At 41.2% G+C, this 24,410-nt stretch overlaps 1 protein-coding gene across 1 annotated transcript in view; it reads left to right on the top strand.

The window, feature by feature from the left end:
* The window catches only part of LOC124253812 (parathyroid hormone/parathyroid hormone-related peptide receptor-like), a 32,901-nt gene that overhangs the window by 1,896 nt on the left and 6,595 nt on the right, over positions 1-24,410 (top strand). The window contains exons 3-9 of the mRNA XM_046687657.1: positions 3,922-4,056; positions 7,287-7,402; positions 9,288-9,382; positions 10,919-11,087; positions 19,835-19,991; positions 22,286-22,346; positions 24,258-24,327. Coding sequence (XP_046543613.1) covers positions 3,922-4,056; positions 7,287-7,402; positions 9,288-9,382; positions 10,919-11,087; positions 19,835-19,991; positions 22,286-22,346; positions 24,258-24,327 — 803 coding nt within the window. The remainder of the gene's footprint in view (positions 1-3,921; positions 4,057-7,286; positions 7,403-9,287; positions 9,383-10,918; positions 11,088-19,834; positions 19,992-22,285; positions 22,347-24,257; positions 24,328-24,410) is intronic.

Below are 24,410 nucleotides of genomic sequence, written 5' to 3'. Positions count from 1 at the left end.
AAACCGAAACAATACATCTGTAATGGAAGACTACTCGTTTGAAATGGAAACAAAACTCGCGTATCAGCTACAAGAGCGCGCGAGAACGGTCGCCGAGCGTACGTAACGGCATTCATAGCATCCCAACACGGCAGTCATAGCATCCCGAAAAGGCAAACAAATCGTCAAAGATGGCGGGGAGGGGAGACAAATAGGCTTGGGTACATGTTTTTCGACACTATGAGTTTAATCCTGACAATTTGATATCGGGATGTAGCGCATCAACCCCTATTGTAATAAAGCTTCAAACTTATGTCCATACTTCTCAGTGTCAGGCTTGCAATTCTGCACAATGTGGTCCCTCGTTCGACCGAACAGGGTTTGTTGTCAACATGCCGTGCTACAGTTTCTCTTCAGTTTTTGTAAATGAAGTATTCATAGCATCACAATCATCATTACTATATTTTAGTGATTTAAAAAGTTTACAACAACTTTGCACGGGATGAGTCGTAGGCTCAGTGACAGCTACAATGTTATCACATGGCCACCTTTATTCAGACTGTGTGTTTGTCATCACACACAGAGTCAATATCACTTTCACGTCAAATTGAAAAGGGACATGTTTACATCAGCTCAGACAGCTGTCTGAATGCCAACTGTTTGGTAAAACAAGTATGCACCCTTGCTCGATGGTGAATCAGTACTAAACAAACAAGAATTAGATGCAGATGTATCAGTATCGATATTACCTGTATCACGATCTCAGTAACATAGGATCAGGGTCCAGGCTACCACCGCTCCAGATGTATCATTATCGATATTACCTGTATCACGATCTCACTAACATAGGATCAGTGTTCAGGCTACCACCGCTCCAGATGTACCATTATCGATATTACCTGTATCACGATCTCACTAACATAGGATCAGGGTCCAGGCTACCACCGCTCCAGATGTATCAGTATCGATATTACCTGCACCACGATCTCACTAACATAGGATCAGTGTTCAGGCTACCACCGCTCCAGATGTATCCTTATCGATATTACCTGTATCACGATCTCACTAACATAGGATCAGTGTTCAGGCTACCACCGCTCCAGATGTATCATTATCGATATTACCTGTATCACGATCTCACTAACAAAGGATCAGTGTTCAATCTACCACCGCTCCAGATGTATCATTATCGATATTACCTGTATCACGATCTCACTAACATAGGATCAGTGTTCAGGCTACCACCGCTCCAGATGTATCATTATCGATATTACCTGTATCACGATCTCACTAACATAGGATCAGTGTTCAGACTACCACCGCTCCAGATGTATCATTATCGATATTACCTGTATCACGATCTCACTAACATAGGATCAGTGTTCAGGCTACCACCGCTCCAGATGTATCATTATCGATATTACCTGCATCACGATCTCACTAACATAGGATCAGTGTTCAGGCTACCACCACTCCAGATGTATCATTATCGATGTTTCCTGTATCACGATCTCAGTTTCATAGGATCAGTGTTCAGGCTACCACCGCTCCAGATGTATCATTATCGATATTACCTGTATCACGATCTCACTAACATAGGATCAGTGTCCAGACTACCACCGCTCCAGATGTATCATTATCGATATTACCTGCATCACGATCTCACTAACATAGGATCAGTGTTCAGGCTACCACCACTCCAGATGTATCATTATCGATATTACCTGCATCACGATCTCACTAACATAGGATCAGTGTTCAGGCTACCACCGCTCCAGATGTATCATTATCGATGTTACCTGCATCACGATCTCAGTTAACATAGGATCAGTGTTCAGGCTACCACCGCTCAGATGTATCATTATCGATATTACCTGCATCACGATCTCACTAACATAGGATCAGTGTTATCAGGCGATACCACCGATCTCAGATCAGTGTTCATACCACCACTTGTATCATCGATATTACCTGCATCACGATCTCACTAACATAGGATCAGTGTTCAGGCTACCACCGCTCCAGATGTATCATTATCGATATTACCTGTATCACGATCTCACTAACATAGGATCAGTGTTCAGGCTACCACCGCTCCAGATGTATCATTATCGATATTACCTGCATCACGATCTCACTAACATAGGATCAGTGTTCAGGCTACCACCACTCCAGATGTATCATTATCGATATTACCTGTATCACGATCTCACTAACATAGGATCAGTGTTCAGGCTACCACCGCTCCAGATGTATCATTATCGATATTACCTGCATCACGATCTCACTAACATAGGATCAGTGTTCAGGCTACCACCGCTCCAGATGTATTATTATCGATATTACCTGCATCACGATCTATCTCACTAACATAGTATCAGTGTTCAGGCTACCACCGCTCCAGTAAAAAATGAACGAATTCCCCCTTTCCATAAAAACAGATTGTATTTTATCGTAAGGATAACAGTAAAAAAAAAAACACTGCCCAAAGTTTCAATTTTCTCCTGTCTTGTAATCTTCCCTATTGTCGTTTTTTGTTTTGCTTGGTTTGGTTTTTTTTAGTGTTTTTGTGTTTTTTTGCCGATGCAATGTCTTTGATATCATGCTGGCGTTTAACATTACTACACGACTGGTGCCCAGTATACTGACTCCTTGTCTGCTTCCTTAATGTCGAGGGCGGTGGGGTAGTCTAGTGGTTAAAGCGTTGGCTCGTCACGCCGAAGACCCGGGTTCGAATCCCCACATGGATGAAGCCCATTTCTGGTGTCCCCGCCGTGATATTGCTGGAATATTGCTAAAAGCGGCGTAAAACCAAACTCAGTCAGTCAGTCAGTCCTTAATGTCGACGGCCAGCCAGGGTAACAAAAATACCAACTTTTTAATGTCATTGATTATGACGTGGGTATGGAACCACTAACCTTCCTCTGTATCGTCTCCTAGTTACGTCATCAAATCCAACAGCCTGGCTTTTGAGGGCTGTTGTCACCATGGCAACAAACTAATGGAGAATGAGATCAATTTTGGCTTCCATCTTTCCTGTTCCCGTGTAAAACTTTATCGACAATGGATATGACGTCACGGTTTTATCTCCAGGCTGTTATAACATAATTTTATATCGGTTGTGAGGTTTCCTGGTCCAATTGGCTTCCACACCGTAAGCCAAGATGGAACCCTGTGATTATCTTGCTTAAACAAGTTATGTCATCAGAAGATAATAGCAACATGGGCCAGTATCTCTTCAGCCCTTGAGAATCCTACAGCCTTTAACATAAATATCTTGTCCTTTCTCCAATCTAGGTTGTTTGTCTGGGATTTTTTATTTATTTATTTTATTTATATTGTTTTGCTCTTTGATCCTCGTAATTGAAAAGATTCATACTGGATAGAATGCATAACAGTTTCTCCAAGAAAAGATATTTCGATCTTCTAATGACTAATGAACGGAAGGGGGATTATATACTACCCATCAAAAGTGTAAATGTAGCCACTTACTTCAGTCAACTTTATCCTCGTGCAACCCATCTGCATAAGGTTTGCAGTTGGTCCCACAAGTTGTAGAGAAAATCATCTTCGATGTAACCATAAATGTATACACAACATATAGTGAGTTCTTTAAATGAGTCTAAACTTTTGATGGGTAGTATATTATCACACTGTTGACGCACACACAAACCCATCGTTACTCTCAATGACGTCATCTACTCTGAAGCTCTATAACTTCAACTTCTTTCTGGATAACATGTACTGATAATTGCAATTCTCTATTTGTCGAATATCTGAAACAAATTCTCGAACTTCAGATAACTCGACACGTGATTTGTTGCCACTAGAATTTCGAGTTAACTCGGGTCCACTACATTTTACGTAAATATACTTATCTCTACCCCTGAAAGCAGCACATAGGACTGTTTATTGCATGATGCATATGTCTTATTAAATCAGATTGGGACTTCGACATACATGGCGGCCAGTGGTGCCCTCCGGCTTGGGACCGACTCCTCTGCTGGGACAAAGCCCCTGCAGGACAGACGGTTCACCAGCGATGTCCCAACTACATCAGCGGTTTCGACCCTGACCGTAAGTACCTACACTTTACTAACTTACTTTGGATATGTCGAAGTCCAAGGACACTCAAAATGAGTTCATGCTGTCAGTAGTGATGTCCACGACTGTAGCGTTGATTTTTACTCCTATATCATCGAACAATATAATCGTAATTGTTTTGTTTCTTTGTGTGAGAGTCTGATTAAATACCTTTGCGCTTTTGTCGTGTGCAGAAATGACATAACATCAGGACGTTACCAGGTCATGTGATAAATCAGATCTTCCAGCCTATCGATATTGGTCAATGGCTTTCTCTGTAGTGGGCTGACACTGTTTCTGACAGGGGTACAGGATGTACCTGTGATTAAAGGAGTGTAAGGGATTCGTCACTGGTCTGTCGGAGAGTGGGGTAGTCTTGTGGTTAACGCGTTCGCTCGTCACGCCGAAGACCCAGGTTCAATTCTCCACATGGGTTCAATGTGTGAAGCCCATTTCTGGTGTTCCCTGCAGTGATATTGCTGGAATATTTCTAAAAGCGGCTTAAAACCAAACTCACTCACACAGACCGGCCACTAACATGCCACTGAGATAACGAGAGTGCAACCATTTAGTTTTCAGGATTAATTCCTAAATACATACAGCTCACAACAATATTCAATTCACTTCTTTCCCCTTCCAAGTTCGACTTCATCTCACATATAATTTATCTTATCACAGCACACAAATTCAGTTCAGTCGAGAAAAAGAAAAACAACTTGCAAAACAAATAAGTCATTTTTTACGCAAAGGAAAGACGTTTTTCGATTGTATGACCCTTGTAAACATACTTCTACATGAAGACTACGATTGCTCCAATTTCCCCTTCCTCAGCCTTGTGAATTACAACGTCATCAGTTTTTACATCTGAGGATGTTCATCCGTCTAACTCGTCGTGAAACAGGAAGGAGGCATTGCAATGGAGGCCTCGCTGAGAGGGGGCCATCAATCTAATCCTCGATCGCTCTTCTCGGGGCACGACATCGTGGCTTCTCTGAGATTAACGCTTAAGGGCAGTTGCAGATGTTGTTAGATTGATGCAGAACAGGTTATGAAACCGGAATGATGGACATGTCACTGAAATTACTTGATGAACATACGACCTAACCCGGGTTCATTAAGGAAATACATGAGCAAATCAATTGTTCTATGAACAGTGATAAGATGACATTTTCACTGATTTTCTACATTACATCAGTCAGCTTGTAGCATACTTGTAGTATAGAAATGTAGGTGGCGGTTTTTGGAGGGGGTTCACAAGACCGTTTTAGCAATAGGTGATGAAGTGATGTAAAATGCAAACTTAATATGGTGCATAAGCTTATTGCACTTAAATAACGACGTGCATGCTGGGGTCAGGCTGTGGTGTTGGGGGATGGGTTTGGGTTCAGACAAATACTTGTTTAACATGCTTCCCCACTTAGACACAGTCCTCACGAACATTCCGCTTAGTCAAGGTATTGTAGTCCTAGCCAACCAGTTCTGATTTTGTTCCCTTGGCGAATCATTTTTAAGGTATTTTGGAATGAGTGAGTGACTTTAGTTTTACGCTGCCTTTAGCAATATTCCAGCAACATCACGAAGGGGGACACCAGAATGGGCTTCACATATTGTACCCATGTAGAGAATCGAACCCGGGCCTTCTTCGTGACGAGCGACGCGTTAACCACTAGGTCACCCCGCCGCCCACGTATTTTGGAATGTCGGGGTCGGGGAGCGAACCACCAATCTTCTGCATGACGGCAGAGTCCGCTTAACCAATGACCGCAGACTTAAGTATACCGGCCATCCTCATTGACGCCAACCTAAAGATGTGGGTTAGAATTGGCCTTCACTAACCCATGCTTGTCATATGAGACGACTAATGGGATCGTGTGGTCAGACACGCTGACTTGATTGACACATATCATGGTATCCCGATTCGTTAGATCGATGGTGATGATGTAAATCACTGGACTGTCTGATCCATCTCTTTAAAAACTAAAACCAAAATGCATACACCTTCATACAATTGCTCCTTCGTGTTTTCCCGTGGTTTAAGGGATTACAAATATTTGCTGTCCTACATCCACTGCTCAAGCTTCCGATGAATTGTGTTATATCCATAATCGGTTTAATCCGTCCAAATTGTCTGCATGATATTGATTGTCTTTGTGAATACATGGTGCTCACATTGGTAGTGTGTTCCTCCTTAGAAACACTTCATAAACATTATATCGATGAAAACTCACACGCAGCATTTTTAGTAAACACAATAAAACAAATACAGCTATTTTTAGTCCAGATTGTGTATTATTGGTGTTCTATATTTTATTCATAAATCGATAAAAAACAGAATAAGTTGCATTTCTTTTATTCATCATCAAAGAATACAAATAGTTTATACAGGAAATGTAAAACATATAGCAGTGCTAAAATAGACACAACCTGAATCAAGGATATTTCGATTGGGCTTCCGAGAGTGCTGAAGATGCTCGCCTCTTTGCGAATACCTGCCGTCATCACTGATTTTCAGCGATTCATTTATTTTTTTACTATTAACAGATATTTTGCCTTACGCCCGGTGTAGAATCTAGTTATCCTCTAGCTTTGACGGCCGCCTCTGTGTTGTAGTGGTTAGAGCGTCCGCCCGGAGAGCGAAAGTCGCAGGTTCGATCCCCGCCCGCGTCATACCAAAATACGTTAAAATATGGTACTTCTTGGTCCCTGCCTGGCGCTCGGCATTAATGGATACTACAAGGACTGATCGGCTCGGAGTCAGTATAATGTGTCTGAGTGGGGTATTCATGCTTAACTGAGGCAAGGCATCTCAGTAAGCTAGTACAGTAAAACCAGCTTAAATCTGGGCTAGTACAAGCCGCCACACATACACACGCATGCACGTCGTCATATGAGCGAAATATTCTTAAGTACGACGGTAAACCCCATTTCACCCCACCTCTACCTTTGACGTGTTCCCTTTACAAAATACCAGCATAGTTGATATTGAAGTAACCTCACTTTTTAACTATCTTGAAATATCTTTTTAAAAAAAGGAATTTTTTTTACCTCGTCACCAGTTCGTTCCAAAGCAACAAACGCCTCTAGAAACTCAATAATCGTTTGAAAACATTTTGTTCTGTATTCATTGTATTTTCAAGGAAGAAATTGAAACTAAAAAGGACTATTTAAAAATAATTATCATCTATAAGTTAGAAAAATATAACTTTTTCTGTCTATGGTTTCAGACTATGCTGAGAGAAGCTGCACTGAGAACGGAACATGGTGGTTTAATCCGGACGTCAACAAGACATGGACCAACTTCTCACAGTGCAGTCCAACCTTGAACCTCGAGAACCACGAGGTATTCAATCTCTGGCAGCATTGTAGATAGTATTGGTTGTGGGAAGTATGGTAAGGTGCACCCTTATACTCTCTAGTAGGGTTGTATATGGTATTGGTTGTCATGGTAGCTGGTTGTTGGAAGTGTGGTGTGGTGCACCCTTATACTCTCTAGTAGGGTTTTATATGGTATTGGTTGTCATGGTAGCTGGTTGTTGGAAGTATGGTAAGGTGCACCCTTATACTCTCTAGTAGGGTTGTATATGGTATTGGTTGTCATGGTAGCTGGTTGTTGGAAGTATGGTAAGGTGCACCCTTATATTCTCTAGTAGGGTTGTATATGGTATTGGTTGTCATGGTAGCTGGTTGTTGGCAGTAAGATGAGGTGCACCCTTATACTCTCGAGTAGGGTTGTATATGGTATTGGTTGTCATGGTAGCTGGTTGTTGGAAGTGTGGTGAGGTGCACCCTTATACTCTCTAGTAGGGTTGTATATGGTATTGGTTGTCATGGTAGCTGGTTGTTGGAAGTATGGTAAGGTGCACCCTTATACTCTCTAGTAGGGTTGTTTATGGTATTGGTTGTCATGGTAGCTGGTTGTTGGAAGTATGGTACGGTTCACCCTTATACTCTCTAGTAGGGTTGTATATGGTATTGGTTGTCATGGTAGCTGGTTGTTGGAAGTGTGGTGTGGTGCACCCTTATACTCTCTAGTAGGGTTGTATATGGTATTGGTTGTCATGGTAGCTGGTTGTTGGAAGTGTGGTGCGGTGCACCCTTATACTCTCTAGTAGGGTTGTATATGGTATTGGTTGTCATGGTAGCTGGTTGTTGGAAGTGTGGTGTGGTGCACCCTTATACTCTCTAGTAGGGTTTTATATGGTATTGGTTGTCATGGTAGCTGGTTGTTGGAAGTATGGTAAGGTTCACCCTTATACTCTCTAGTAGGGTTGTATATGGTATTGGTTGTCATGGTAGCTGGTTGTTGGAAGTGTGGTGAGGTGCACCCTTATACTCTCTAGTAGGGTTGTATATGGTATTGGTTGTCATGGTAGCTGGTTGTTGGAAGTGTGGTGAAGGTGCACCCTTATACTCTCTAGTAGGGTTGTATATGGTATTGGTTGTCATGGTAGCTGGTTGTTGGAAGTGTGGTAAGGTGCACCCTTATACTCTCTAGTAGGGTTGTATATGGTATTGGTTGCCATGGTAGCTGGTTGTTGGAAGTGTGGTGAGGTACACTCTGTATGGTAGTTTTGTAAATAATATTCGTTGTTATGGCAACGGTTTGTGGGAAATATGGTCATATACAAATACCGTATTTCCTCTAATAAACCCCTGGAATAAAGCAGCGGGTAAAGAAATAAGTGCCGGGCCTCTAATAAGCGCCCTCATGAACACAGAATGAACCATGTATAAGTAGTAGCAACACCAGTGGTGGTGGTGGTAGTGTATTGGAGTAGTAGTAGTAGTAGTAGTAGTGGTAGTAGTAGTGGTAGTAGTAGTAGTAGTAGTAGTAGTAGTGGTAGTAGTAGTCGTGGTGGTATCGGTAGTAGAGGTAGTAGTAGTAGTAGTAGTCGTGGTGGTAGATGTAGTAGTAGTAGTGGTAGTAGTAGTAGTGGAGGTGGTACTGTTAGCGATAGTAGTAGTAGTAGTAGTCGTGGTGGTATCGGTAGTAGAGGTAGTAGTAGTAGTGGTTGTAGTAGTAGTGGAGGTGGTACTGTTAGCGATAGTAGTAGTAGTAGTAGTAGTAGTGGTAGTCGTAGTAGTAGTAGTAGTAGTGGTAGTAGTAGCAGTAGTAGTAGTGGTAGTAGTGGTAGTAGTAGGAGTAGTAGTAGTAGTAGTAGTAGTGGTAGTAGTAGTAGTAGTAGGAGTAGCAATACAATCACATGTTCTCCTCTGTTATCCAGCCGGGCGCCAACAGACTGGAGCTGCTGTACCGGGTGGGGTACGGGATCTCCCTCGGCTCCCTCATCATCGCTGTCGTCATCATGTTGTGCTGCAGGTAACACATGTTCACATATCCCTGGTTGGGGCCCAATACTCACAAAGCGTGTCCACATCAACATTGTGTATAGGGTAGCATCAATTTAATATAGGTTAAGTTTAAAATGGAATTATTATTATATTTTATTGTTATATTCTGTTGATTTTAATCATTTGGACGCTCTTATGATACAACAGAACCTTCATTAAGTTAATGACGTGCTAATAACACCACGACGTCATTAAAACGTTGGTACAACAGAATTCAATGATACATTAGTTAATGACACGTTAATACTTCATTAAAGTTTAATACAACCGTGTCCTGTAGAACAAGTAAGTATATGGATGACAACTTTTTAGAACTTACGTACATTCTTACTTGAAAACGATACAAGAACCTGTATCGAAACGTCGTGCTCTAGAATAAAAGAAGTTGTCATCCATATATACTTGTTCTACAGGACACGGTTGTTATCCATATACTTACTTGTTCTGTCTGACTTCCAACTTCTAAAATGCCACTCAAATAAGTCAACCGTGTCCTGGTCAATATTATTTATTTATATTTTATTAGAATATGTGCAATGGTTGTACTCATTCAGCAGCAATGTCGCCGTCGAGGTTACGGTGAAAACTGATCATGAAATATGACGGACACTACCGGACAAAACACAGTATGCAGTTGGAAGTGACCAACCGCAAACACGAGTTATCAAAACGTTACTTCCTGTGAAGATCAGGGTTAGAATTGAGTTTTAGCATCCCATTCTTCTCATGAGAGTGTCTGGACCAGACTCCAGTATTTACAGATGGCCATCATATAGTTATAATCGTGTTGAGTGCGGCGTTAAAGAAAACGAAACATTGTCAACCAAACGTAGCTTTATTTAAAACATACGCTGAAACACAGCAAAGATTTAGGTCCGAAACACCACAATAATACCCGTTTAAATCCATCAGCATCGAATACACGTTTCTCATTAGCTGTATGTTTAACCACCATCACATATAGATGCATGAACGAAGCTTAATGTCGGTACTTTTGTAGCACAACATATTATTTTTAGCGAAAGTTCTTGTTGATTCGAATAGGTTTTCGTTGCTTCAACTCTTTTTTCGTTGCTTCGAGTATATTTTCGTAACTTCAAAGATGTTTTCGTTACTTCATATATTTTGTCGTTGTTTCATTTTTTTTTACATTTGAACTTTCGAGTATATATTCGTTTACTTTCTTTCAAAAGTTTGAAGGAACGAGAAAATTCTCGAATCAACGAGATATGAATCGAAGTAACGAAAAGATAATTGACGTAACGAGAAAATACTCGTAGGAACAAGTCAACACTTGAAATTTTTGACAGAAACGTGAAGTAACAAGAAAATACTCGAAGCAACGAGTAAATAATCGAAGCAGCGAAAATTGTCGCTGGAAAACTATGATACAGAAATAGAAGCATTAGGCTTTGGTATGTACGTTCTTTTACTCGGCACTTTATAAAGGTATACCCTGACATTTCTGTTTCACTACTAAGATATTCTCGTCTATATTTTGCAGGCGGCTCAACTCCAAGAGCAACACGCTCCATATCAATCTATTCTTTGCCTTCATTCTACGAGCCTCGATTTCATTCATGAAGGGGGCGCTGTTTGTCCGCGAGGTCGGCCTTGAGAAGGATGTGAGAGAGAAGGAAGACGGCACATTGGAGTTTATAGAAGAGGGGTCGGTCAGTACACTTCCTGCTCTGTGAAGTATTGTGTTGATGTGTTGTCTTATCGTCATAGTGAGGAGGGAGGAGTTTTGACAAAGACACCAGCTTGTTGAAGGATGTATAGAGTAAAATATAAACCCAGGATTACATCGCTTATAAAACATTTTCAACCAAGCATATTGAAGAAAATAATCAAAAAGTTATATTGGTAACGAAAACACGTTAAAAACTCCCTCGTATTCTGAAATCTAAAAAGAGCTAATAAGCATTTTCCACCGAAACGTCGCTCTATGCAACAAACAAGATGTTGTTTTGCACAAACGTTCGTTAATTTATGAGTTGACATTGCATGATAAGCCATGTTTAGTGGAAAAAGATATATTTCATTTGGAATGTGGCACATACAAGACCATAAACTGAATATGTGCATAATAGTAAACCGAATATGTGCTAAATATGTAAATTGAATTGGCATGGAAACTGAATGTCTTGCATTGACCTTTGTAATTGTTGTAGGATGGATGTAATTCATGGAATATATTTTAACAATGAATGTAGTATTACAATACGTTTTTTCGTTTTTCCTTTAAGTTTGTCTTTTTCTATACTTGACGGATGTCTTAAAATGACAGTAACATCATGTTGGCTCCCTTTCCAGTTTTCTCCAAGTCTCGATCGCTGTGCCAAGATTGGCTTTCTTAGCGCTATACTGCTATTTGCGCTCTGAAATGGGACGAACTGACACTTGGTACTTTCATTTGTTGAACTACTTCATCCACTTGAGGCTATCTCATTTTGTGAATTCTGTAAAACGAGTAAATCTGAAAATTACTTCAATGTTGTGTTGATTAATGCAACGTAAAGAACGAAAGTGGCGTACGTCTCCCCACTATGATGTCACAGCTGCAGCTTAGCCGAAGCTCTGATAACAATATGCATATGTGTGGGTCAGGGTAGTTGTTTGTTGATTGTCAGATAAATGAAAATCCATATAATTTTATTTGTGTGTACACGTGTAATGAGTATGACTAGTTTTGATTCAATACACGTCCGTTAAGATGGCGGGATGAGACCCCACTTGAAGTGTCCTTGTCCAATGTACGGATGGGCCGAGATTCAGGAGACAACTTGTCACTGTTATCAGCATGTTATATGCGGTTCTCATTTCACATCGGTTCATTTTTGTATGTGTTTAAGATAATGTTCAAAAAGCTGCTGGGTTTTTAACGAAGCCGAATAGTCACCGTTCTGTGGGCTTCCATTGATATTTGTCAGTGGTACGAAGGCCACAGAGAGTATTTCGAGGGGTGACCGCGTTCCGCAGCTTGACTCCTTGGGTATTTAGGGTTTTTGTCCTCACCCACAGGGTTTACACGTGTGGCGTGCTGTCTCCTTCAGCTACTGACGTTGTTAGGAACATGAATGTATACTCGGCATTGAACGGGTACCCGGCAGGATTAAATGGTAATTTGAATACAGTGGCAATTCTAGTTAATAAGTTCATTAAAAAACAGAGCCTAATTATTTACTTCAAAAACATAATATCAACTATGGGTTTTTTGTCAACTGACTTTGTTAGGAACATGAATGTATACTCGACATTGAATGGGTACCAGGAAGGATTAGATGGCAACTTGAATACAGCAAACATATCAACAATGTATTTTTGTCTGAAGTGTAATATTTAATTCCAACGTGTTCATTGATAAGGTCAGGGTTTGAATTGATCTTCAGTAACCCATGTTTGTCGTGAGAGGCGACTGACGGGATCGGGTGGTCAGGCTGGCTGACTTGGTTGACACATGTTATCGTATCCCAATTGGGTAGATCAATGCTGATGCTGTTGATCACTGGATGGTCTGGTCCAGACTCAATTCTTTACAGACCGCCGCCTAATAGCTGGAATATTGCTGAGTGTGGCGTTAAACAACAGCCAAACCAAACCAATTCATTGATAAAAATCTCACGAACATAAACTTCAGATGTCAAGACCTCTTAAAAAGTATGTTACGTTCTTCAGTAGCATCGGCTAAGGTCGTCCAGAAGTCATTTCATGCTGTCCTTTCGATCAATGGGCGTTAAGTGCCTTAGGTACTATGAAATTATAAAGATAAAAGGCTTCAACTATTTAATTAGTAGCAATACAAGATTCCGGTACTGACGTTACATCAAAACGAATGGAAGATGTTACCGGAACTGGCTTCAGGTAGGGCGGAGTAGGTTGACGCTTCTTTGATAGTTTCTTTCAACAAGCGGAAGTTGGAATATCGGAGAAGAAAGCGGTCATAGTTTCATGCCCGACTACCATCACTTCAGTGAAGAAGTCGACGTATCTGAACACGTACATCAAACGACACTTTTATGTTCGATAACGTCAACTGAGATCAACGTACTTCGAAGTGGAAACAAACCTTCACATGTAGTTCCTTGATGTCAATGGCGCCGAAAGGCCTCTCAACATCTCTTGATCATTCCGCAGTTACACAATTATGAAACATTATTTCTGACAAGGGCTAGCATACAGGCAGTCTAGACCGTATCCACTTAAGTCAGTTTTCATTAGATTCTGATTCATTTATTTTTCATTTTCATTTGTTGATTGTTGTAATAGATTGAATTGGTCTTATCACGAAATATGCCCGTAGGTATTTGAGGTGGAACGTTTACCTGTAACATTAAGGTAGATGTATCTATGATTCGGTGAAGATGGCTGGTGGTCAGAATGCCGGTAGACAGGACTGACTGACTGACTGAGTTTGGTTTTACGCCGCTTTTAGCAATATTGCAGCAACATCACGGCGGGGGACACCAGAAATTGGCTTCATACATTGTACCCATGTGGGGATTCGAACCCTGGTCTTCGGCGTGACGAGCCAACGCTTTAACCATTAGGCTACCCCGCCGCCCCACCGGTAGACAGGACATGCTTATCTATGTCGTGAACACCCGGTGTCTTTACTGGGTTTCGTTCATCCGTTATCAATATTTTCAGTCATACTATCACTTTCAAGCTTATTGAAATCTGTTCCGGTAGATAATTGAGACTGATGATGATGATGATGATGATGATGATGACAACGAAGATGATTTGGAGGTTTAACGTGCGCTCTCAGACATAATGCGCATGCGACTGGTTACTTGAATCGGTATTTTATAATTGTTGACTGGTTGACTGTGTGTCGACGACGTGGGTCCGTGTCTCTCTGTATTAAGGTTTTGAATATCTGATGTAAGCATCATGTCACTTAAATATCGGATGCAGTATATACAGGTAGGACGATGTAGCCATTACTACCGTAAGCTGATTGGACACAAGATCACTGAATATCGCCAGCACCGGAAATTACTCTTTCGTTGTGGATAATGAATACATTTGTTTGCTGCGTGGGATAACGATCATCTGTTGTAGAGCGTCGATGCCCACGGCTTACCAGCAACTGATGTCCAGACATTTTGGTGTGACACGTTACATTTCATAACATTAATTACCAAGTGGATCTAATCAGAAGAACAAATCGGTGTTGAACGAGTTTCAGAAATGGGATAGGGTTACCGGTTGCCCCAAGTTATTCCCCGGGTTATGTGTGGCACACTGAACAGGAAGGACAAACAGAACTGAAATTATTTAATGTAACCCCTATACGTCTTACTGTGGATTTCCGTGAAAGTAATATATGAACAAATCGTGTCATCGTTCTTTGAAGACAGATAGGTTGACAGTTTTGCTGATTTACTATCGTACATCTAAGAGTACTCGTGGCCTACTTCCAGTTTAAAGGCTATAAAGTGAATCGGAGTGGTCTCCTGTCAGTAGGTCGTGAGGAGACGTGACGAAATGTCTGTTTGTCTGTCTATCAGTCTGTCCGTCTGTCTGTCTGTCTGTCAGTCTTTACGTGTTTATATTAAAATATATTGGTGTAACCCCTATACAACTATATATAGCTATCGTGTATCTTGTAAATCTCACACTCTTTGTCTCTCCCTCTACCTCTACCTCTCTCTCTCTCTCTCTCTCTCTCTCTCTCTCTCTCTCTCTCTCTCTCTCTCTCTCTCTCTCTCTCTCTCTCTCTCTCTCTCTCTCTCTCTCTCTCTCTCTCGCTTTCTAGAAGCATCCGCCGTCGGATCTACGAAGCTAACATTTAACATTTCGCTTTCTATATTCCGTATAACTTACCTTTCTTTCTGTAATCAATAATAATGTGTTGACTACACCATCCCATGTATCATGTAACACGTACACCCTTTTCTATCACATGGGATGAGCAATAACCTATAACCTATCCTATAACCTATCAGTGGGCACTCACGCGTAAGCGCACTCACTCTCTCTGTCTCTCTCTCTCTCTCTCTCTCTCTCTCTCTCTCTCTCTCTCTCTCTCTCTCTCTCTCTCTCTCTCTCTCTCTCTGTGAGATAGGAGAGAGGAGAGAGTGTGAGCGAGTGCCCACGGATACGGTTCATCACGTGATTGCTTGATACAATTGTAACAGCTGAGTATTATGATTATCTGAAAATAACTCGGGCGGGTTACAACACCATCACGATCTTTAAAGTAATCTAACGACAAACATACATAGAGCGGACAGCCACCCCTCAAGTTGTCGTTTTAGGGGTAAGAGTAGGGTTTGGTTTGTTATTATTTTGGTCTCGGTCGCCTTCAGGGTTTGTTTTGTTATTATTTTGGTCTCAATGATGCCTCCATGACGTACGCTGTGATATATAAATGTATCTCACGAGGTTGAGCAGCCAAAGAGTCTATAAGACTCCATAATTCAGTGTATTGTTCGAACACACCCTTGAGCTTCTGCTACGTCAGTCGCCTGCTGGGAACCAGCCACAAGATGAAGCAACAAGGAATACTTGTGTGGGGGAAATAGCAACATAGAATGACGACTCAATATACATATTTCGCCCACAGGCGAGAAATTAAATATAGCTATCTGAATTAGATAAATAAATTAAAATGTGTTGAATTACGTGTCATTGTGCTTGCAGTATTAACTTCATACATTTGCAAACTTGACATGAGTTTCAAGCAAATGGATATGTTATCGCCCTCGAGCGAGTTATTTAACTGAACGTATAATGAGTTGTAATGGTTCTTGTAAACATATCGTTATGAGTTTGCAAAACCAGATCCTGAGTGCTGAGCACGGAGTAATACTCCCGGCATGTGCACATAGAGTAATGGCTTTCAAGAATATATATTGCACGAGTTATATGTAATTATGGATGTAAGTTGTGAACAAATTGGTTTCATCATTTAAAGTGTATTCTTTCTCACAGGCTTTATGGATATGGCGCCTCAATTCTTAATAGATTGAGCGTACAAGAAACATGTCTTCGGGTTTGCTGTACATTAGGCAGACATGCCGTGATACAGTTGATAAACCACACTCACTCACTCACTCCACTGTTCACCCGAAACTCACTCACTGTACCATTTACCCATAACTCACCCACTCACTCACTCAACCGTCCACCCAAAACGCACTCACTCACTCCACCATTCACCCAAAACTCACTTACACACTCCACCGCTTACCCAAAACTCACTCACTCACTCACTCACCATCAAATCAAAACTCATTCACTCTCTCAATCGTTCACCACTCACTCACTAACTCACATCCCCGACCGCGTCATACCAAAAGACGTTAAAATATGGTACTTGTTGGTCCTTGCCTGGCGCTCGGCATTAATGGGTACAACAAGGACTGGTCGGCTTGGTGTCAGTAAAACGTGTCTGAGTGGGTTATTCATGCTTCACTGCGGCATGGTATCTCAGTGGGCTAGTACTATAAAACCAGCTTACGTCTGGGCTAGTACAAGCAGGCGCACATACACATACACACGCATGCACGTCGTCATATGAGCGAACTTTTCTCAAGCACGACGTTAAACCCAATTTCATCTCACCTCACTAACTCACTGTTCACTCAAAACTCACTCACTCATTCCACCACAAACTCATTCACTCACTCAAGCGTCCACACAAAACACACTCTCTCACTCACTCAACCGTCAACTCAAAACTCACTCACTCAATCGTCCACCACATAGTCACCCACTCAACCGTCCACCACTCTCACTCACTCACTCACCACTCACCCACTCATCCATTCACTCACTAACCCACTTATCCATTCACTCACTCACCTACTCACTCACTCACTCACTTGTGTCGCCTGTCGTAATAATTCATTTTTTAGGGAACATACAAAATGTACTTCAAACAACAGACTCGTAGACTCATCTTCTTAATCTGCACACAAACATCTCGTATCTTCCATAACATCCTCTTCGAGTGTATTACAATCCCACGAAGCGCCAGACAATTATCTCCCCAAATGAATCCATAGAAGCGATGTGATATTACTAAGGAATTCACGACAAGTCTAGACACAAGCTAACGTGATTGTGGCATCAATTCCAGACAAATGAATTGCAATGTTTTCAGTCTGCGTATGTCAAAATTCCTTACCATTGTTTCTATGACTTTTGAAAAATATATGATGCCGTTTGAAAGACAAAGTGTTATTTACAAGGCAAGCATTTTCCAGAAATATTAATCTTGCTGCTCTCGTATTCAATATTTCTACAACGCCACGGGCTTAACGCCATCAACACACGTATCAGCAATATGGTCGCTTGTTTTAGTGTGTTACTTCATACATACACACTGAATTTTCCCTTATTCGGAAGGGCTGTGGGATAGCCTAGTGGTTACAGCGTTATCATGTAACGCCGAAGACCCAGGTTCGAGTCCAAAATTGGTACAATTGTGAAGTCCATTTTTGGTGTCCACCGACGTGATATTGCAGGAAAGTTTGTTAAATGCGGCGTAAAGTTTTATTCACTCATCGATTGTAATGTGATTAGCTCCGGGTAAGCCTGTATCACCATTTGAAGTGATGTTCTCTTGTGACGTCGTCATGACTGTCCCAGTATTGTCTTCTTGTACGATCAGTAGGGATAAGCCTGTATCACCATTTGAAGTGATGTTCTCTTGTGACGTCGTCATGACTGTCCCAGTATTGTCTTCTTGTACGATCAGTAGGGATAAGCCTGTATCACCATTTGAAGTGATGTTCTCTTGTGACGTCGTCATGACTGTCCCAGTATTGTCTTCTTGTACGATCAGTAGGGATAAGCCTGTATCACCATTTGAAGTGATGTTCTCTTGTGACGTCTTCATGACTGTTCCAGTAATGTCTTCTTGTACGATCAGTAGGGATAAGCCTGTATCACCATTTGAAGTGATGTTCTCTTGTGACGTCTTCATGACTGTTCCAGTAATATCTTCTTGTACGATCAGTAGGGATAAGCCTGTATCACCATTTGAAGTGATGTTCTCTTGTGACGTCGTCATGACTGTCCCAGTATTGTCTTCTTGTACGATCAGTAGGGATAAGCCTGTATCACCATTTGAAGTGATGTTCTCTTGTGACGTCTTCATGACTGTTCCAGTAATGTCTTCTTGTACGATCAGTAGGGATAAGCCTGTATCACCATTTGAAGTGATGTTCTCTTGTGACGTCTTCATGACTGTTCCAGTAATATCTTCTTGTACGATCAGTAGGGATAAGCCTGTATCACCATTTGAAGTGATGTTCTCTTGTGACGTCTTCATGACTGTTCCAGTAATATCTTCTTGTACGATCAGTGGGGATTAGCCTGTATCACCATTTGAAGTGATGTTCTCTTGTAACGTCTTCATGACTGTTCCAGTAATGTCTTCTTGTACGATCAGTAGGGATAAACCTGTATCACCATTTGAAGTGATGTTCTCTTGTGACGTCTTCCTGATTGTCCCAGTAATGTCTTCTTGTACGATCAGTAGGGATAAGCCTGTATCACCATTTGAAGTGATGTTCTCTTGTGACGTCTTCCTGATTGTCCCAGTAATGTCTTCTTGTACGATCAGTAGGGATAAGCCTGTATCACCATTGGAAGTGATGTTCTCCTGTGACGTCTTCATGATTGTCCCAGTAATGTCTTCTTGTACGATCAGTAGGTGTGTGTGATCTTCAGGAACGTGTGTTTGAGCACTGGAAGCGCCGTCTTCTTGTAACGATCTCATGTACGTTTATTGCAGTATTTGGAGTGCCGCCATCTTGTTACGAGCCTCATGTACGTCTGTTTCAGCATTTGCAGTGCCGTGTTCTTTTTTTAATCCTCATCTCTGTCAATTCCAGTAATGGGAGAGACAACTTCTTTATATGATCCTCATGTACGTTTGTTTCAGCATTGGGAGTGCCATCGTCTTTGTATGTTCCTTATGAACGTCTGTTTCAGCATTGGGGTGATCCTCGTGTACGTCTGTTTCAGCATTGGAAGTGCCATCGTCTTTGTATGTTCCTTATGAACGTCCGTTTCAGCATTGGGGTGATCCTCGTGTACGTCTGTTTCAGCATTGGGAGTGCCATCGTCTTTGTATGATCATCATGAACGTCCGTTTCAGCATTGGGAGTGCCATCGTCTTTGTATGATCATCATGAACGTCTGTTTCAGCATTGGGAGTGCCATCGTCTTTGTATGATCATCATGAACGTCTGTTTCAGCATTGGGAGTGCCATCGTCTTTGTATGATCATCATGAACGTCTGTTTCAGCATTGGGAGTGCCACCTTCTTGTAACTATCTTCCTGTACGTCTGTTTCACCATTTGGAGGGCAACCTTCTTGTAACTATCTTCCTGCACGTCTGTTTCAGCATTGGGAGAGCCGGCTTCTTATAATGATCTTCATGTATGTCTGTTTCAGCATTGGGAGTGCCGCCTTATTGTAACGATCTTCATGTATTCCATCTGTGTGAGTCAGCTATGGATCTTCATGGAGGGTCTGTATCTCCACAACCTCATCTACAGGACTCTATCCACGGAGAGGAGAGGTGTCAAGCCCTACATATTCCTTGGATGGCGTGAGTACCATAATGTCACTTAGTATGGTATTGCAGGCGATTTACACGTCCAATTATAACAAACATGTCACAGTTGCTGACTATTACGTTACTCCATTATAGTCAGCAACATTCCAGCTTTGTCACAACGTAGAAATGAGCAGTACACCTCAGAAGAAGAAAACAGCTCCATAATCGTAGGGTTAGAGCACCTTTCTAAAAATATGTTTAAAGTTACAGTTATAGAGCAATAGTCTACTATATTACAGCAATGTCACAACGCAGGAGTCAAATCAAATTAATGTCACAACGCAATTGTCAACAACACAAATTAATGTCACAACGCAATTGTCAACAAAACAAATTAATGTCACAAGTCGATCTGGCGTCAGCGTTAACAAAAAATGTAACAACGCAATAATACAAGAGATATTACGTCAATGCAACTACGTCAGATACGTTACGTCAATGTAACAACGTCAGGTACGTTACGTCAATGCAACCACGTCAGCTACGTTACGTCAATGTATCAATTCAGCTACGTTACGTCTATGCAACCACGTCAGCTACGTTACGTCAATGTAACAACGTCAGCTACGTTACGTCAATGTAACCACTTCAGATACGTTACGTCAATGTATCAATTCAGCTACGTTACGTCCATGCAACCACGTCAGATACGTTACGTCAATGTAACAACGTCAGGTACGTTACGTCAATGCAACCACGTCAGCTACGTTACGTCAATGTATCAATTCAGCTACGTTACGTCTATGCAACCACGTCAGATACGTTTCGTCAATGTAACAACGTCAGCTACGTTACGTCAATGTAACCACTTCAGATACGTTACGTCATTGTATCAATTCAGCTACGTTACGTCCATGCAACCACGTCAGATACGTTACGTCAATGTAACGTCAGCTACGTTACGTCAATGCAACCACGTCAGCTACGTTTCGTCAATGTAACGTCAGCTACGTTACGTCAATGCAACCACGTCAAATATGTTACGTAAATGTAACAACGTCAGCTACGTAACGTCAATGTAACCACTTCAGCTACGTTATGTCAATGTAACAACATCACGTACATTACGTCAATGCAACAACGTCAGATACGTTACGTCAATGCAACCACGTCAGCTACGTTACGTCAATATATCAATTCAGCTACGTTACGTCAATGTAACCACGTCAGAGACGTTACGTCAATGTAACGTCAGCTACGTTACGTCAAGGTATCAATTCAGCTACGTTACGTCAATGCAACCACGTCAGATACGTTACGTCAAGGTAACAACGTCAGCTACGTTACGTCAATGTAACCACGTCAGATACGTTACGTCAATGTTACAACGTCAGTTATCAGCAATAACAAACACAGTACATATCAGTACATCATACTGTGAGTTGAATTCACCCTAGATGGCTTCGCCGGGGAAGATATTCGTGTTGTCTTATATATAAGTTTAATCTAAGCCGACAGTCTGGACACAGTTACAAAGGTTACAGCAGCATAATCTTCTAGTGTGTCTCAACCAATAACTGGAGTTGACATGAAGGCTGACTATTTCCACAAAAGATTAGACACCATAGTCAACAACGAAGCCTCGGTTCCTGGGTGGCTGAAGGCCAGATTAAACCTATTTTAAAAACGTGACCTTTTCGTGCCACAGGACGTCCATCTAAGACTGGTATCGAAGGTTGCCAGAAATACTCACTATCCATGGTGAACCCGAGTTTTATTACTCGCCCGTGGATGATACTGTAGTATAATATTTTTACGGCAATATTACACAAGTGTAATACCGCTAGACATATTATTAGTTACATGGTGTTTTGAAAGGGTGTGGGGGACTGTAAGACCCTTGTAAATTCCGTATTTCCTGTGGCGCAGAATTTACAAGGGTCTTGCAGTCCCATACACCCTTTCAAAACACCGTATAGATTCGTATACTGTTGTCAGGCAAGTGGAAAGCAAGTGGCAAGCATGAGTATCTTGCCTTTGTCACCCTTCGCTGTCCCCATGATTTCAAATCTGCTGATATTTTTATCCTTTGATTTGTTTCATGTTCAGCTAGTGATTGATAAATGTCATTTTCCTGTTTCAATAAATTAAAACATCTACGTAGATCAGATTGTCTCATCTTACAAGAGGACAAGTATCATCTCCGTAGATTTAGAAGAGATTAAGAAATAAATTTTACGGAAAGTATAACAGTGCTAAAAGTAGAATGTCATGTGCGCTTCATGTTTTCTTTGTGAAATATCTCCTTTTCAGCGAATGACTGATTAGTTCCTTTCACGTTTCAGTCTTGCCTTTCACATTCCTTATACCCTGGGTCGTCGTCAAATATGCTCTGGACAACCATTTGTAAGTACACAGAAAACCCTCTTAGTCCAAACCTCGATTACCCGGACATCGCGTTTTCCGGACGTACATTGCTAGTAGTTTTAAATCAGGAGAAAAATTCACGTGGAAAACAATATATACTTATATGAAGAGATATTATTTAATTAATTACTAAGAAGTCAATTAAATTTGAAGATTACTTAAAATTATAGATTTATGAAAACATTTAAGTCATATGCTTTTAACTTCGGGCTAAAACTATCACATAGAATCAGATACAACTAACGTTGATCATCCGAAATAGGCTGTAAATTATGAAAATAGTGCTACGATGAAATTATTACAGAGAATTCGAGTTCCCCTTCCTATCATTATACCGAAAATGTTTTCTGCATATACTAGCATGTATCTCTATTGTTTGGTCTTATTCGATGTACAGACAACTAGATACGGAATTGTAAAATGGTACGGATTAAACAGCACAAGTCACGATGCAATGGAAATAATATGAGGTGCAAGGCTTTGGGTTTGACCTTTAAGACACAATCTCACCCGTTTTCGACAATAATGTTACGTTGCATTAATTCATTTAAACTATTTAACAGTAATCTAAATGCGTAATTTTCGAGGGAATGAATTATATGATAGCTTTCCAGAGGGCTGATAGTAAGTATTATTGAAGAGATGAATTATTTATTTGTAGAGAAGTGTGGTGTGATATAGTGCCTTTAAAATTGCAATCGTTACATAAGCGTTACCCAGTCGCTGAAATACTGCATACTGAAGGTTCAGAACACAAGTATTATGTTCGTATGAAATACATACCAGTAAATAACACTCTTCTTGTTACGTTTTAGTTTATTCACTAACAGACTTGAACTTGAACAAACTACAAAAACTCACTGGGTTAAAGATGGCATGGCAGTAAAGGTTAAAACTGCTTTGCCTGATGTCATTCATGAAGAACGTTTGTGTTCATGAATATACAAACGAGTCCGGCAATTCCGCACGACCAGTAATTCTGCGTAATAGCGTACTTCCGTATCGAAGGTAAAATCGTCTGCTACCACGTTTACGCTTGAAATCGGGACATTTCTACAATGGACTGGCTTTTAATCACTCAATGTAAGTGAACAACAGTAATTGACAGATAAATTGACAGTTTTATGAAAATCGTTTTCTTCAGACTTTTAAACCTTTTTCTTCATTAATCATAATTGGATTTAATATGAAGCACGTACCCTTCCTTACATTGATGAAGTGATTTTTGAAAATAATCTGGCCCTAATACGCTCCCATCGTTCGGATCTCCAGCTGGATGTTGTGCGCATCAGTTGCTGCGCAGAATTACCGGACAGCAAGCGATGTCGTCAGATTGACTGACTGACTGAGTTTGGTTTTACGCCGCTTTAAGCAATATTCCAGTAACATCACGGCGGGGGACACCAGAAATGGGCTTCACACATTGTACCCATGTGGGGATTCGAACCCGGGTCTTCGGCGTGACGAATGTCGTCAGAACGCCGGTAGGGTCAACCGTATGGCATAATGCAACGTTAGAATCTTATAGTCGTCATGTTAAGCATGTTTAGTCACGTAAACCACAAACAAATAGAGACGTTAGTTGCCGTGTTGCGATCGATGTGCTTAGGTGCGCGGAATTACCGGACTACATTGTACAGTAAACTATGTATAAAACGAACCCGCTTATGACGAACGGACGGATGTATCGAATGTTTAGCGGGGTCCTGGACACTTGTTGTAATTTTAGTCGAAATGCATGGAACGTTGTAACAAGCTAAAATTAGTTGTCCTGTTGAGTTCGCTACAATCGTAGATTGATGTTCAAGGAACGGATTATTGAGGTGATTGGAGTTCGCTATAACCAGGTTCTCTGTTTACTGAGGGTCACATGTCTCTGTTGTTCTGCAGCTGCTGGACCGTGACTAAAAGGAAAGAATTGTTCTGGATGATACACGGACCTCTGCTGGCTACAGCCGTGGTAAGTAAATGAGTGAGGTCATTTTAATGCCATGGTTGAACAGCTATTCTGTCACAACTGCTTGTCAATTCCTTGCCCTAAGA

This window comes from Haliotis rubra, unplaced genomic scaffold (genome assembly GCF_003918875.1).
Source record: "Haliotis rubra isolate DU_JTF1 unplaced genomic scaffold, ASM391887v1 Scf554, whole genome shotgun sequence".
Lineage (NCBI taxonomy): Eukaryota > Metazoa > Mollusca > Gastropoda > Lepetellida > Haliotidae > Haliotis > Haliotis rubra.
Note: the sequence above shows the minus strand (reverse complement) of the source record. Positions and strands in the feature narration are given on the sequence as shown.